This window comes from Aquarana catesbeiana, linkage group LG01 (genome assembly GCF_042186555.1).
Source record: "Aquarana catesbeiana isolate 2022-GZ linkage group LG01, ASM4218655v1, whole genome shotgun sequence".
Lineage (NCBI taxonomy): Eukaryota > Metazoa > Chordata > Amphibia > Anura > Ranidae > Aquarana > Aquarana catesbeiana.
The window spans coordinates 951,009,473-951,026,703 of record NC_133324.1 but is presented as its reverse complement, the minus strand read 5'-3'; the positions used below and the strand labels follow the sequence as shown (position 1 = coordinate 951,026,703).

The following is a 17,231-nucleotide window of genomic DNA, read 5'->3' as shown; positions in this document are numbered from 1 at the left end:
CGGGGTTTATGTCCCATAAATCCACACATATTTTCACGAATACCCATGCCTCCCATATCAACCAGGGTACTAGAGTGATGGCCTCCCTGGACATAGAAAAAGCCTTTGATACAGTGGAATGGGCATACCTCTGGGAGGTACTTAGGAGAATGGGTTTCCTGATGTACTTTATTAAATGGTTACGCACGCTGTATAAAATTCCCACCACCTCCATTAAATTGGCTCGCTCAATCATGTCTGTCTGGGTTCTTTGCACTGCATTGGGGTACACGGCAGGGTTGCCCCCTCTCTCCAGCACTTTTTGCCAAAGCTGTGGAACCTGTGGCTGAAGCACTCCATTTCCTCTGTTGAAATCAAGGGTCTTCGCATCGGCTGGTTGTAGGAGAAGGTAGCCCTGTATGCGGATGACTTGCTCCTCTTTTTGAATGATCCAGTCCCATCGTTGTAGGGTGCCCTTTGGATCCCTACCAATTTTTCAGAGTTTACAGGCTTCTGCATGAACTGGACCAAGTTGCAACTCTTCCTGATTGACCCTGAAGCCCAGGCCTCGGCTTCTTCTGATGTGATGTCGGAGTGGGTAGACAGGTTCAAATATCTGGGTGTTGCAATAGTTCATCCTGTTTCTAATTATGTTGAACTGAATTTATTGCCAGTTCTTTCTGATGTCAAGGCAAAGCTTAAGGCATGGGAGAATCTGCCATTGTCACTACTGGGCTGTATAAATCTCATCAAAATAAAAATTTTGTCCAAATTCACTTACATGTTCAGGAACCCCACCCCCCACCCCCAATGGATACCCAAGTTTTTTTTTTACCAAATTGAATCAACTGTTTTCTTCCTTCCCGTGGGGCCCTCGCCCACCCCGCTAGAAATTGTCCATTCTTATGAGATCTTCCTCCCAGGCTGGTCTGGTCCCAACCTGACTGATATTACCTGGCCTCTCAATTGGTTACTGCCTTTTGGTGGCTGTGCCTAGATACCACCAACACAGCCATGGTTCTGGAGGCGGCGGTTCTGTCCTCACTGGAGACCTTACAGTCTCTTCCCTATAGAGGTGCTAAGGCCCCTTATTCCCTCACGCCATCCATGCTCACCACACTGGAGAGTGAGTATAAGCCTTGAATCCCGCACCCCACCATAATTCTCTCCGAAGATTGCCCTTTGGCAAAAGACCACCCTACCCCACTTTTTTCCATTCCAGATCCCTATGCCTGGACTAAATACACTATATTGTCAAAAGTATTGGGAAATCTGCCTTTGCACGCATATGAACGTTAATGGCATCCCAGTCTTACTCCATAGGGTTCAATATTGAGTTGGCCCACCCATTGCTGCTAAAAGCTTCAACTCTTCTGGGAAGGCTGTCTACAATGTTTAGGAGTGTGTCTATGGGAATGTTTGACCATTCTTTCAGAAGTGCATTTGTGAAGTCAGGCACTGCTATATGGTCTACTCTTATTGGTCTTTGTTTTTCTAATTGATGCCTCGAATTGCCATTGGCGCATTTCCTGCTCCACCCATTTAGTGTTGCCTCATTAGTGGGAGCTGCCACCCTCTCGGCAGCATCCAGGAACTCTCCAGTACCTTTTGGACTCTCACTATGTGTCACTATGGTTCTACTTTTGGGGAAAGCCATTTATGCTGTCTGAATTTTTCTGTTATACTTCTCATAATGTGGCCTCTGCTAGGCCACTCATGTTTTCTTTTTTCTTTTTTTGATTTAGGTAGCAAATGCTCATCCAGTTTTAGGATACAGAGGTAGGCTTTTGCTAGCAATCTCTGCATCTGTTTCTATCCATAAAGAAAAAAATATTGTGGCTGCAAAAACTCTTTGGCCCTTCTTATTGATCGTTTTTTTTTGCATCAACTCCATCAGTAGCAATGTGCACTGGTTAACCTGGGATACGACAGGACCAATGAGGTCCTTCTGAATTATCAAGTAAGTGCCTTTGGTAGATCTCTGCATCACAGCTATCACACAATTGTTGTATATCTATTACATGGAATCCATGCCAATTGATATGTTCTCTCCTGCATGGTTTATGCTCATGTTCATTGCACTGGGCATTTATTTTGCTTTTTATTATATATATTAGGTTATTGTCCCTTGAATTTTTCTCTGGTCATTTGGACTATCTGGAAAGATCCCGGTGTCTGCATATGTTTGTTTTCTAATCTACAGATCATGAGTTATTTTTGCATATGACATGTATTCTTCTTTATATTATTGCTTGACATTTATTTTGTAGAATCTATTCATTTCTGCCTTTAAAAGAACTCCCTGATGAAGACTCAGCGAGTTGAAACGCATAGGGGTCCCTTTTGAGTTTCCAATGGATGTACTTTTGGTGAATGGAGAGATTTTCATTTGTGCCCACCAACTGGAATGTCTATTTGTTGTCTGTATGAATTTTTACTCTAATATTTGTTTTAATGTATGTACAATGTATATTGTTGTATATTTTATACAACCATATGTCTGTAATTGGTGCCTCCAAAGTCCCTAACATAGTACTGTTTCTTTAATCTGTTTTGGGATGTGGCATCTTTGACATTGGACAGTCTAGGCATCTCTGATAGTTTTTATCTTTGTCTAAAAGTTGTGCAACAAACTTTAAACGAGCTTCAACATGCTTTCATGCTTTTTCTTTAGCAATGGAGTCTTGTGTGGTAAGCTTGCATACATGCCATTGTGGTTGAGTGCATGACTTATTGTTTTCCTTGAAGCAATTGTTCCTGCTATTTCTAGGTCTTTCTGAATCTCTCTACAAGTGGTTCTTGGCTTTTGGCAACTCTTCTGATAATTTTTTTCACTTATGTGTCAGAAATCTTGCAAGGTATATTTGGTCATGGCCAGTTTATGGGGAAATTATGTTCTTTCCACTCCTGGATTATGGCCCCAACAGTGCTCACTGAAACATTCAGAAGTTTAGAAATTCTTCTGTAACCAATGCCATTGGTTTGTTTTGCAAGAATAAGGTTGCAAAGGTCTTAAAAGAGCTCTTTACTTTTACCCATCATGAGATGTTTCTTGTGTGGCACCTTGGTAATGAGACACCTTTTTATAGCTGAGACTGAACCGCAGATATTAATTTGCACTGACACGGGGCAGGATTGATATAAAGATCTATGTTTAGGAATCACAACCTCCTTCCTAATGCTGTAGATCACTCTAGTGATATAAAGATCTATATAGAGGAAGCACAACCTCCTTCCTTCTGCTGGTGACCCCTCTAGTGACATAAAGATCTATATAGAGGAATCACGACCTCCTTCCTCCTACTGGTGACCCCTCTAGTGATATACAGATCTATATAGATGAATCAGGACCTCCTTCCTCCTACTGGTGACCCCTCTAGTGATATAAAGATCTATATAGAGGAATCAGCGCCTCCTTCCTCCTGCTGGTGATCCCTCCAGTGATATAAAGATCTATATGGAGGAATCAGGACCTACTACCTCCTGCTGGTGACCCCTCTAGTTATAACTAAAGATCTATATAAATAAACTAGGACCTCCTTCCTCCTTCTGGTGATCCCTCTAGTGATGTAAAGATCTATATAGAGGAATTAGGACCTCCTTCCTCCTGCCTATGATCCCTATAGTGATAACTAAAGATCTATATAGAGGAATCAGGACCTCCTTCCTCCTGCTGGTGATCTTTCTAGTTTTGCATCCTATAATTATTTTTTCTTTCCCCACTGTTCTCTTCAGAAATTAGGCTGAGTAGAAAAGTCTGTATCCTGGCAGCAGGATGCAGAGAGGACCCTTGCTCTCTTTGTGAAAGCATAGGTCTCTCTGCAGAGGTCCAATATGCCCCCCTGCTAAGTCAGACCTATAACGCAAGGGGTTGTTGCTGTAGGGACAAGCAAGGATATTCCCAGAAGGAACACCTAATGAAACCTTCAGATTTAACAGGTTTGAAAATCTTTGGAATTACTGTACATTAAAAAGAATTAAAGAGACTTTACACAATGGGTTTAGTTCTAATTTAAGCATAACTAAATTTATATAAAAAAAAAAACAAAAAAACATAACTTATTTTTTAATCAACTTTATTATGAAGAAAGGTATGAAGAAAAGTTATGATTCTGTCATTTTTAATAGAGATGATGGAGACGTCTGAAGGAACCGATTCTGGGGCTTGTGGCTCCCCAGTCGCTGTATCTCCTGTACTCTCCAGGTCTCAGGTAATACTGACGTCCCCTGTAGTTGGGCTCCTCATAGAACATCCAGTAGCCATCATGGACATGGACAGAGTGGATATCATAGTAGCGGAATCTCTCGTAGACATTAGGACAATCTTCAGTGAACTCCATCATCTGTCCTCTGAAGTCTTCTCTCTCGTAGATCCTGATTCTGAAGGAACCTTGGTGCTGTTAAAATAAGTTACACCATAATAACGCAAAAAGGAATATTAACAACAAATGGCAAGTGGTCATACAGGTACCACTAAACCAATAATTTCTACCAGAGTTTTGGATTGTTTAGGGATAAGTAGGGAGGAATTTGGTGCCATTCCACATCTTTGCTTTCCTTGAACCCAAAATAAACATCTTCTTCTATCTCTGATTCTACCATGACATCTAATGTTTTGCTGTTATACGGCTTACACTCTCCAAAGCACATTTTCAATGTATTCTAAAGTAAAATCCATTAGACTCAAGTGACTCCAAGAGTTTCCATAGGAACAAAGCAGGAATCCACTGCAGAGGTAGGATCCAAAAAGAGAGACATCTCTGTTCGACTCAAATTGATAAGATGCTACTAAATGATCTCTTTTACATGTTTTCTAAAAAATAATTAAATGAAGAAACAATATGATTTAATAAAGAGTACACAGGTGTAGTATTACCTGGGGGCTCAGACGCACAGATCTAATGGAGTCATTGTAGCCCATCCATTGCTGGAAGTCAGGATACTCTCCTCTATGGAGGAAGTACTGGTGTCCTCTGTAGTTGGGGAGCTCATACAGGATCCAGTTCCCACTCTCCACACGGATGGAGTTGCAGCGTCTGAAGTATGAGGACAGGTCGGGACATTCAGAGTGACACTCGTGGGAGCGACCCTGGAAGTTCCTGTCCTCGTAGAAGATGATCTGCAAAAGAGCAATGGAAAATACAATGTGAAAATTGTGTAACCTACAGAATGTTTTCCCAGTTTTACTTACTACCCTCATAGGGACAGCTGATATTAACTGGTTATTTCCCAAACAGTACAGAGGCAATCCAAACCAGTTCATTCACACAGGCTTCAATAAACAGTCCAGGGGCTCCCTTTTTGTAATTTCATTGCTAGTAGCATTTTGGGCAGGATATGGATTGGGGGCAAAAGGTTTAACACATCGCAGTTGGAGGACATTCTTCTCCTTAAGCATGTGCAGAATTTGAACAGTCTAGGACCCCCACAACTAAAGCCCATGAGGTAAATTTCTGTATAGGCTAATGCTTCACAACTGAAGACTATGAAGTAATGTTCTTCGGTATACAATAGTAAATATTGAACAGTCTAATCACTTACAGCTGGAGGCCATGAGGTAATTCCTAAACAAGTGATTGTAAAGGCGGAAGGTTTTTTTATCTTAATGCATTCTATGCATTATGATAAAAAAAAACCTTCTGTGTGAGGAAGCCAGCCTCAGCCCCTCTAATACTTACCTGAGCCCCATCTAGATCCAGCGATGTTGCAGCAGTGTCTCGGCTGCCCGGGACTCCCCTCCTCATTGGCTGAGACAGCAGTGTGGCACCATTGGCTCCCACTGCTGTCAATCAAAGGGGAAAATCAAACAATTGCCTCATATCTAGCAAATATATTGGCACCACGTCCCTTAAGTAATAATCTACATAATGAATAAAGGACTGGGACTTTAAAGGTGCAATCAGTAATACATAAATTATATCAAAGGTATCATTTTATTTAGAAAAATTAATTAATAAAAACATATCAATTTAAAAGAGTTTTCATCCAATGTTACAGTACAATTTCAGGTAGTGTGACTGAAGGATTTGTTTCTCAACATGTTTCACCACATGCCGTGGCTTCCTCAGGAGAGTAGTATTTTTCAGGCACTAAGAATAGTAAACAAACAATATTCTAAAAAAAAGATACCTTTGATATAATTTGTGTATTACTGATTGCACTTTTAAAGTCCCAGTCCTTTATTCATTATGCTGTCAATCAAAGTCAGTCAGTCAATGAGGAGATAAAGGGGGTGGGCCGGGCAGTGGCTCTGTGTCTGAATGGACACAGGGAGCTGTGGCTCGGATTGGGTGCCCCCATAGCAAGCTGCTTGCTGTGGGAGCACTCAACGGGAGGGAGGGGCCAGGAGCACCGAAGAGGAACTCAAAAAGAGGAGGATCAGGGCTGCTCTGTGCAAAACCAATACACAGGGCAGGTAAGTATGACATGTTTGTTACTTTTAACTAACAAAAAAAGAGGCTTTAGCATCACTTTAAGGCCTCATAGCTGAAAAACAGGAGGCAGATCTCCTCGGTATATATTCTTCTCCTTAGTATTTGTTGAATGCGGATAGTCTAAGGCCTCACAGCTGAAGGCCATGGGGCAAGCCTTTGAACATCTGGTTACCTGGCAAGAATTCAATAATCGGTAGCCAGTACAGAATCCCAACACACAGTCTCAAGGATTGACTCAGGATCACTCCTCACAAGTCCACAAGACAGCTCCGGCTTCCTCCAGATACAGCCCAGGGAGTGAGATGGTGCATATCAGGGCCAAATCCCTGATGGTGTGGTTCTGCAGTTAGTTGTAAGCAAAGACTATTTAATCCTGTGACGTCTGAGGCTTCCTAAAGCAACTGTGTGCTCCATGGGCTGCTAGACGACAGCAGCCCTGCACCTCTGGAACCCTCCTGGGGAGAAGGAACCCAGCTCTCCAGTGTCTCAGACAATTTGTCTCCATTCCAGCCCCCTGCTAATCACTCCCCTCCAGGAATTGGCTGAATAAATATTCTGGCTGGTTGATTTGAATCTGCCACCCTAAATTTTGGAAACCTTTTCCAGAGACAGGGGGAAGCAATCAAACTCCAAGCCTGTAAAGTCAGTAGAAAGAATCATTCCTCCCTTGATTGAAGAAGGAGACAAAAAACTAAATTCGTCCAGCATCCAAGAGATGAGCACATCCATGGAAATTATGTAATTCCAGCCCAGCCAAAAAGTCTGCTGAAAATTCCAGACCCAGAAGAGTTAGCTGGACTCAAAGCAGAGCTCCACCCAAAAGTGGAAGTTCCGCTTGCTTAGCAGCGGTGATCTGAGCCAGGAAGTTTGCAAACCCCCCCCCCCCCCAAGTCTTCTGGGACACATCACAGGTCCCAGAAGGAAACCAGCTGTTTCCCTTACCTGAGAGGCTGGTGCCTGCCCCCGAAGAATCAACTCGGGTGAGGAGATTACAGGATCCATGGACAGGTAAGTTTCCTTATATTAAAAGTCAGCATCTACAGTATTTTTAACTGCTGACTTTTATTTTTTTTTTGGGAAAGCCTGGAGCTTCTCTTTAAGGTTTATCTAAACTTCATATAAAGATTTACTATGCCTGGATTAGTGGTCCCTAGATGTAGCTGCAACAGTTTTCTTTTAGCCGGCCTTTTTCCTTTTATTTTCATCTGGTTATCCTGCAAATAACATACTTTTTGTTCCTTTGTGGCTACATTCATTTCTCTATTGTATCTATGGAGCGAGGCATAGTTGGCGTTATTTTTTTAAATATTCAATGTGCAGTGAATTTAAAAAAAGAAAGAAAGCAGATGTGGCTGCAGTAATAACCTATGACCTGGAGCTGTCCCCATGCAGTACTTATGTTATCTCAGAAGATGTCTTCAGTCCTCCACGTTCAATGATACCCAATAAATGCTCAATAATGAACACATACGGAGGCTCATATCTTACTACAATTCCTATAGTAGTATTAGTAGGTTCTTACCTTTCCCATGTTGCTGGATGTGTACTCCAATGCTGTATAGTGACTGGCAGTGAGAGCACAGGCTTATATACATCCCCAACTGCTTACACCCTCACCTGCTGACACCATGCACAGTATGCACAATGAATGGATTTTCCCATAACTATGTTTTTTTTTTGTTTATGTGTTTTCTTTACAACTATTGTGTGTTTAGTTTTTGCTTGTGTTAGTGTTAAAATTGTTCAACTAACCTGAGCTAAAAGATTTGTGTACTAATCTGTCATGACAATGGGCCTCTTTGTATGTGATTGTGTGTGTACTATTCCACTGAACCCACGTCTACTGCAGACTTCAAGACTTATAATGATCAATCCAGAGTAATCTGTCATTTACACATTTTCTGATGCTCATGGATATTGTATGGAGCCCCCTCTGACCTGTAGAGGATGAAATTCAGGATTCAAAGAAACATTGATTTGGAAATTCGATCATTCTCAGCACAAACTGGTGAACACGTATTCATGCAAATCAACAATTAGCAATTTGATGATTTCTCTGATTTGGAATTTGAAATTGAATTGCTCATTATTACATATAATAATATTGATGATAATAATAATATTAATAATAATTATAATAATAATATATTAACCACTCCAGCTCCAGAAGATTTTACCCTTTTCATGACCAGGCCATTTTTTGCTATTTAGCACTGCGCTAATTTAACTGGTAATTGCGCGGTCATGCAACACTGCACCCTAACAACATTTATATAATTTGTTTCCTGCAAATGGAGCTTTCCTTTGGTTGTATTTGATCGCCACTGGGTTTTTTATCTTTTATTGTATCAAAGAAAAAAAAAAACGAGAATTTTGAAACAAAAAAACATGCAAAAACATACCACAAACTAAAATAGGTGCCTGAAGAAGGAGGCGGGGCCCCGGAAACGCATTGCGGCCCGCCCCCTCCCCGACTTGTGTTTCGTCTCTTGACATCCCGACAGGGGAGAGTGAGAGCCTGTGGACGCCACCAGTACTTTGGCATCTCTCACGGCGGGTCCTAGAATGTGTGGGCTGCCTCCTTTCTCAGATGGTGTCCCGTCCCTGGGCATCCTGACAGTGTTGGAGCCTGCTGACACCAACGGTCTCCAGTGTTTCTTTTCAGCGAGTCCGTGTCTGTGTTAGCTGCTGTTCTCCAGTTCATCCTGTCTACTGCATTCTGGAATAGCACATCACTCTACCACTGCACACAGCATGCAAGATTATTTTATGTACGTGGATATTAACCACTTAACGGCTGGAAGGATTTGCCCTCTTAATGACCAGGCTATTTTTTGCGATATGGCACTGTGTCGCTTTAACTGACAATTACGCGGTCGTGCGACATTGTAGCCAAACAAAATTGATGTCCTTTTTTTCTCCCACAAATAGAGCTTTCTTTTGGTGGTATTTTTATTTTTTATTTTTTGTGTGCTATAAAAAAGAGTGACCATTTTGAGAAAAAAATGTTTTACTTTATTGCTATAATAAATATCCCAAAAAAACAAATACATAAAAAAAAAAATTCTTCATTAGTTTAAGCCAATATGTATTCTTCTACATCTTTTTGGTAAAAAAAATTGCAACAAGTGTATATTGATTGGTTTGCACAAAAGTTATAGCGTCTACAAAATAGGGGATATATTTATGGCATTTTTATTATTTATTTATTATTTACTAGCAATGGCGGTGATCTGCGATTTTTAGTGGGACTGTGGTGGACAGATCAGACACTTTTGACACTTTTTTGGGACCACTGACAGCAATCATGTAAAAATAGCCACTGATTACTGTATAAATGTCACTGTCAGGGAAGGGGTTAACACTAGGGGGGCGATCAAAGGGTTAAATGTGTTCCCTGGGAGGTGTTTCTAGCCCTGAGGGGAGTGTAGTGACTGAGGGAGGAGAGAGATCGCTGTTCCTGATCAATACTCCCCTGTCAGAACTGGGATCTGTTTGTTTACTTATACAGATCCTCGTTCTGGCTCTCTGTGGAACGACCGCAGGTGGACATTGCGGCCGCAGCCCACGCGCTTCATCTCCGGCAGGTCGCGCCCCCTATCGCTCTTAAAGCGGCTGACGTACACCTACAGTGATTCGTGCAGCCGTGCCAACCTGCTGCAGTATAATGACGGCGGCTGCTGGGCAACAAGCGGTTAAATAAACTGTTGTTGTTTTTACTCGCATTGACCTGGTACTCTCTCTCCTTTCGTTTAAAAAAAAAAATGTTTTATTTTCTGACATAAAACATATCCAATAAAAATGTAGACCAAAATGTATTCTGCTACATGTCTTTGATTAAAAAAAAAAGATCCCAATAAGTGTATATGGGATATATACTATAGAACTTCTTTTTTTTATGCTAGTAATGGCGGCGATCAGCGATTTATAGTGGAACTGTGATGGCGCGGTGGCCAATGTGACACTAACTGGCGCTAGGGGGAACTGACTAACTGATATCACCAGTGACACTAATACAGTGATCAATGCTAATACTATACATTGTACTAATGACACTGGCTAGGAGGGGGCAATGTCTGGGGCGCTCAAAGAGATAACGGTGTGCCTAACTATGTTTATTGCGTGTACTGTGTGCTGATTTTTACAGTTTTTTTACGCCCTGCTTTGCGTTTACTAACACAGGGCTCTCTTCTTCTGTCATTTTCTCAGCTGATTAGCGGATGACAGCACAACCTGAGCAGTGGACGCGGGTGCTTCCCTTACATATATTTACGTGATCCTGCTCAGCCGGGGCGCACTGTAGCAGTAAAGCTACAGGAGGCGGTCTGGAAGTGGTTGCAATAATAATAATCATCATCAGTTTACCCAGCACTTTACTAAATAAAGGGAGATCCCACAGATACAATTCAATTCAAGACAAGAGGGTTAGGGGTGCCCTGCTCTTGAAAGTTTACAAACTAAAAGGAAAGAGCAATTAAAACAAATGTTACTATGTTGTTGTGATAAGGTGTGCAATAATTAAAATTCTATTTGTTAGGTGGAGGCAGGAGGTCTTGGCAAGAGAGAAGCGGCCAGTTTCGTTAATATTTTGAGACAAGGTTGGTGGTGTTGCTCAGGACAGAGTTGTGGATGACTTTGTAGGTTGTAATTAAGGTAATTGTGAAAATAATATGTTATAGACACTTTCCAATACAGTTACAACTATGTAGGCACCATAACTGCTTTTGCTTAGTTTGATCTTGTGTATGATCTTCTGTACCTATTTTACAAAGTTAAAAAGTTCTGTCGTGTAACCATACATCTCTTTTTTTCTTATAGTGGGGTTACAGGACACACAGACACACAGCATGCCTGTATTCCATATTCTGTTCAGCCCGACTGAAGAGGCAGGCTGTGATTGGGAGGGGGTGTGTGCCAGAGGTAGGTTGTGATTGGGTGGGGGTGTGTGCCAGAGCCAGGCTGTGATTGGGAGGAGGTGTGAGCCAGAGACAGGCTGTGATTGGGGGGGGGGTTCCAGAGGTAGGCTGTGATTGGGAGGGGGTGTGTGCCAGAGGCAGCCTGTGAATGGGAGGGGCTGTGTGCTAGAGGCAAGCTGTGATTGGGAGAGGGTGTGTGCCAGAGGCAGGCTGTGATTGGGAGGGGGTGTGTGCCAAAGGCAGGTTGTGATTGAGAGGGGGTGTGTGCCAGAGGCAGGCTGTGATTGGGAGGGGGTGTGTGCCAGAGGCAGGTTGTGATTGGGAGGGGGTGTGTGCCAGAGGCAGGCTGTGATTGGGATGGGGGTGTGTGCCAGAGGCAGGCTGTGAATAGGAGGGGGTGTGTCCCAGAGGCAGGCTGTGATTGGGAGGGGGTGTGTTCCAGAGGCAGGCTGTAATTGGGAGGAGGTGTGAGCCAGAGGCAAGCTGTGATTGGGAGGGGGTGTGTGCCAGAGGCAGGCTGTGATTGTGAGGGGGGTGTTCCAGAGGCAGGCTGTGATTGGGAGGGGGTGTGTGGCAGAGGCAGGATGTGATTTGGAGGGGTGTGTTCCAGAGGCAGGCTGTGATTGGGAGGAGGTGTGAGCCAGAGGCAGGCTGTGATTGGGAGGGGGTGTGTGGCAGAGGCAGACTGTGATTGGGAGGGGGTGTGTGGCAGAGGCAGGCTGTGATTTGGAGGGGTGTGTTCCAGAGGCAGGCTGTGATTGGGAGGGGTGTGTGCCAGAGGCAGGCTGTGATTGGGAGGGGGGGTGTTCCAGAGGTAGGCTGTGATTGGGAGGGGGTGTGTGCCAGAGGCAGGCTGTGATTGGGAGGGGGTGTGTGCCAGAGGCAGGCTGTGATTGGGAGGGGGTGTGTGCCAGAGGCAGGCTGTGATTGCGAGGGGGGTGTTCCAGAGGCAGGCTGGGATTGGGAGGGGGTGTGTGCCAGAGGCAGGTTGTGATTGGGAGGGGGTGTGTGCCAGAGGCAGGCTGTGATTGGGATGGGGGTGTGTGCCAGAGGCAGGCTGTGAATGGGAGGGGGTGTGTCCCAGAGGCAGGCTGTGATTGGGAGGGGGTGTGTTCCAGAGGCAGGCTGTAATTGGGAGGAGGTGTGAGCCAGAGGCAAGCTGTGATTGGGAGGGGGTGTGTGCCAGAAGCAGGCTGTGATTGTGAGGGGGGTGTTCCAGAGGCAGGCTGTGATTGGGAGGGGGTGTGTGGCAGAGGCAGGATGTGATTTGGAGGGGTGTGTTCCAGAGGCAGGCTGTGATTGGGAGGAGGTGTGAGCCAGAGGCAGGCTGTGATTGGGAGGGGGTGTGCCAGAGGCAGGCTGTGTTTGGGAGGGGGTGTGTGCCAGAGGCAGGCTGTGATTGGGAGGGGGTGTGCCAGAGGCAGGCTGTGATTGGGAGGGGGTGTGTGCCAGAGGCAGGTTGTGATTGGGAGGGGGTGTGTGCCAGAGGCAGGCTGTGATTGGGAGGGGGTGTGTGCCAGAGGCAGGTTGTGATTGGGAGGGGGTGTGTGCCAGAGGCAGGCTGTGATTGGGATGGGGGTGTGTGCCAGAGGCAGGCTGTGAATGGGAGGGGGTGTGTCCCAGAGGCAGGCTGTGATTGGGAGGGGGTGTGTTCCAGAGGCAGGCTGTAATTGGGAGGAGGTGTGAGCCAGAGGCAAGCTGTGATTGGGAGGGGGTGTGTGCCAGAGGCAGGCTGTGATTGTGAGGGGGGTGTTCCAGAGGCAGGCTGTGATTGGGAGGGGGTGTGTGGCAGAGGCAGGATGTGATTTGGAGGGGTGTGTTCCAGAGGCAGGCTGTGATTGGGAGGAGGTGTGAGCCAGAGGCAGGCTGTGATTGGGAGGGGGTGTGTGGCAGAGGCAGGCTGTGATTGGGAGGGGGTGTGTGGCAGAGGCAGGCTGTGATTTGGAGGGGTGTGTTCCAGAGGCAGGCTGTGATTGGGAGGGGTGTGTGCCAGAGGCAGGCTGTGATTGGGAGGGGGGGGTGTTCCAGAGGTAGGCTGTGATTGGGAGGGGGTGTGTGCCAGAGGCAGGCTGTGATTGGGAGGGGGTGTGTGCCAGAGGCAGGCTGTGATTGGGAGGGGGTGTGTGCCAGAGGCAGGCTGTGATTGCGAGGGGGGTGTTCCAGAGGCAGGCTGGGATTGGGATGGGGGTGTGTGGCAGAGGCAGGCTGTGATTGGGAGGGGGTGTGTGGCAGAGGCAGGCTGTGATTGGGAGGGGTGTGTTCCAGAGGCAGGCTGTGATTGGGAGGGGGTGTGTGGCAGAGGCAGGCTGTGATTGGGAGGGGGTGTGTGGCAGAGGCAGGCTGTGATTTGGAGGGGTGTGTTCCAGAGGCAGGCTGTGATTGGGAGGGGTGTGTGCCAGAGGCAGGCTGTGATTGGGAGGGGGGGTGTTCCAGAGGTAGGCTGTGATTTTGAGGGGGTGTGTGCCAGAGGCAGGCTGTGATTGGGAGGGGGTGTGTGCCAGAGGCAGGCTGTGAATGGGAGGGGGTGTGTGCCAGAGGCAGGCTGTGATTGGGAGGGGGTGTTCCAGAGGCAAGCTGTGATTGGGAGGGGGTGTGTGCCAGAGGCAGGCTGTGATTGGGAGGGGGTGTGTGGCAGAGGCAGGCTGTGATTGGGAGGGGTGTGTTCCAGAGGCAGGCTGTGATTGGGAGGGGGTGTGTGGCAGAGGCAGGCTGTGATTGGGAGGGGGTGTGTGGCAGAGGCAGGCTATGATTTGGAGGGGTGTGTTCCAGAGGCAGGCTGTGATTGGGAGGGGTGTGTGCCAGAGGCAGGCTGTGATTGGGAGGGGGGGTGTTCCAGAGGTAGGCTGTGATTGGGAGGGGGTGTGTGCCAGAGGCAGGCTGTGATTGGGAGGGGGTGTGTGCCAGAGGCAGGCTGTGATTGGGAGGGGGTGTGTGCCAGAGGCAGGCTGTGATTGGGAGGGGGTGTGTGCCAGAGGCAGGCTGTGATTGGGAGGGGGGGTGTTCCAGAGGTAGGCTGTGATTGGGAGGAGGTGTGAGCCAGAGACAGGCTGTGGTTGGGAGGGGGGTGTTCCAGAGGTAGGCTGTGATTGGGAGGGGGTGTGTGCCAGAGGCAGTGTCAGGTCACCTGGGACCAGGTGACAGATGCACTCTGTGGGAGTCGGAAGTGCACCGCTAAGGTAGTGGACCCTAGGACTGACTGCTGCGGATTGAACCCTGGAAGGTTCAGGAAGCAGGTCTACAGGATAACTAACATGGATCCCAGAGTATAGATTCCCCAGGTTGTGGAGTCTAAGAGCCAGCGGGTGTTCACCAGAGCCTCTAGTGGTGAGAATGGACTGCGCTGCAGTCTGGCTCCAGGTCGCGGCCCTCAGGCTCTCACAGCTCACGCCCTCCGTAGACTACAGGAGAAGAGGAAGGAGGCAGCAGGCTGGAATGACAGGGAAGTAAGGGGTAAGCCAAAGGTCAGGGCGACTAGCAGACAAGGATAAACATAACACACCAAAGGTCAGGGTAACAAGCAGACAGGGAGAGTCAAGAACAGGCCAATGTCGGTAACAGGAATCAGATGTAGGAAACACAGCAAGTACACACAGAGGCTAACACACAATGGTTGATCAGCACTGCTGGCTTGCAGTGCACAGGTTAATATAGGGTTCCCTGATAAGGCCTGGGGTGGGTCCATGCTTAGAGGAGAGGTTATAAAACCAGTCAGGTGAGAGGCGGCTTGTCTTTAGAGATGAATACATGGAGACAGGTAAGTTGACAGAGAAACTCTATTGCATAACCATGACAGGCAGGCTGTGATTGGGAGGGGGTGTGTGCCAGAGGCAAGCTGTGATTGGGAGGGAGTGTGTGCCAAAGGCAGGTTGTGTTTGGCAGGGGGTGTGTGCCAGAGGCAGGTTGTGATTGGGAGGGGGTGTGTGCCAGAGGCAGGCTGTGATTGGGAGTGGGTGTATGCCAGAGGCATACCGTGATTGGTCAGGGGGTGTGGTGTCTTAAGAAGCTACCCAATACAGGCATGCTGTGTTTATGCACAATGTCATATACCCCTGAATGGATAGCTAAAGGATGAACACAGATCAGCTCCACACCAACACAGATCAGCTCCTGTGCCTTCTGTGGCCAGTTTGGAATAAGGAAGTAAGGTGAATGGCAGGATCAACCAGGTACTTAAAATGGAAAAAGTACATGATACTGATAAAGATTATGAAGTTCTTTTGTTTTATATGACAGATGAGCTGGAAAAATGAGTGTCTTAATAACAAGGGAACTCTGTTGCAGCTGCATGTTTAACATAACACTATTGCAAGTGTCATAGAAAGCTAATGCTTTAATTTTGCTTTTGTATAATTTAGCTTTTAAAATTGGAACTCTGCCTCATCCATTCAGGGAGGCCCTGATTGTCCTGATCCCGAAACCAAGTAAGGAATCCAGTTACTATGAGTCTTACAGGCCTACATCCCTAATTTGTGTGGCTGTGAATATTCTTGCAAAAATTTTGGATCTTCGTTTAAATAAGGTTATTGCTAATTTCATTAATAGAGATCTTACCGGAGTCATTCCAGGCAAACCCACTGCCATTAATATTGCCAGTAATTCACCAATATTCAGGTTCAATCATGTAGACACCAGAGTGAATGGCCCTATTGACTTCCTGATCCTTGAGAAGTTTGGTTTTGGTAACTTCTTTTTAAAGTGGGTTAAATTGCTTTATCGTCAACCATTATTAATAATAACAAAATTATCAAACCTTTTATTATATATATGGGCACAAGATAGGGAAGCCTTTGTCACCTTTGTTATTTACCATTGCTATTTAGCCATTGGCTGAAAGAGAAGAAGTATCTGTGGTTTCCACTTTCAAAATCTGGATAAATAGGAATCGCTCTATGCTAATTACGCTGGTCTACAAGGAGAAAGCCTTGGAAATGAAAGTAGCTAAATTTTAACAGAATTAGGTCACTAATAAAGGAAAATTAAGTCCTGAGTACTAATTGGCTCCAGTTTCCAAGATATGTAAACTGTTGGCGCTATATAAATCCTGTATAATAATAATAATAATAATACAGCTTCAAGTCAATATTGCATCAAAATAATTCAAAATTACGAGGGGGATGTGCGATTATGCTCCATAACTTTTGTGCAAAATGTGATATAGCAATGAGACTGGTGCCACACCAATCACTATAAATTTACCTTTTTATTGATACCAATTACATAACTTTTCAATAATTTAATGGTTTTTCACGTAACATGTTCATGCTCCCTTCACACCATTGGGACTGAAAAGGGCATGGACTTTTTCTTCTTGTTTAGCCAATGACGCAGATAAGTTGCACATGTAATGCAACAATAATGAGGGTCCCAACTCTTGTCCTGATCCCCTATTTTGCATTCAAATTATAGGTGGTATGCCTTTTTTTACCACGGCTCTCATACTGTACTTTTGAAATGCAAATGTAACCTTGCCCCAAATGTAGCAGAGGTTATCTGCATTGTTTACACAGTTTCGAGGCGTCTTGGCTTCTGAGGGAAAATATCACGCAACTGTTCCTTGAAAATGTTAGGCAATGACACTTTCAGAAGCCACCAAATTTAACTGTATGACGTGTAGATTTGACCAAGACAAATGTACCTTACAATAAAAGAACAATAAATTACAGTTAGGTAATAATCTTTAGTCTCAAAGTGAAGATACATTTATACACTTCCATGTGGTACCATTTTCATTGTTCTACCGTACTTTGTCAAGAAGTTACGAGGCATCATGATCATCAGACACCTCTCTCCCTTGTAGGCTGATATACTTGCCTGTGTATAAATCTTTATTATGAAATATCTTGAAAACTTTAGCCAGCCAGCACTTTAATCACCTGTTTTCTAATTCATCTAACCAAAATAT

The 17,231-nt window shown here is 45.4% G+C and overlaps 1 protein-coding gene across 1 annotated transcript; it reads right to left on the bottom strand.

Annotated features, from left to right (window-relative positions):
- Positions 1–4,069: 4,069 nt before the first annotated feature.
- Positions 4,070–7,958, bottom strand: LOC141121748 (gamma-crystallin-3-like). Its single transcript, XM_073611462.1, has 3 exons — positions 7,936–7,958; positions 4,842–5,098; positions 4,070–4,359 (listed from the first exon to the last, which is right to left on the bottom strand). Exons 1-3 carry the CDS (start codon positions 7,942–7,944, stop codon positions 4,101–4,103), a joined length of 525 nt encoding a protein of 174 aa, XP_073467563.1. The 5' UTR covers positions 7,945–7,958; the 3' UTR covers positions 4,070–4,100.
- Positions 7,959–17,231: the final 9,273 nt, after the last annotated feature.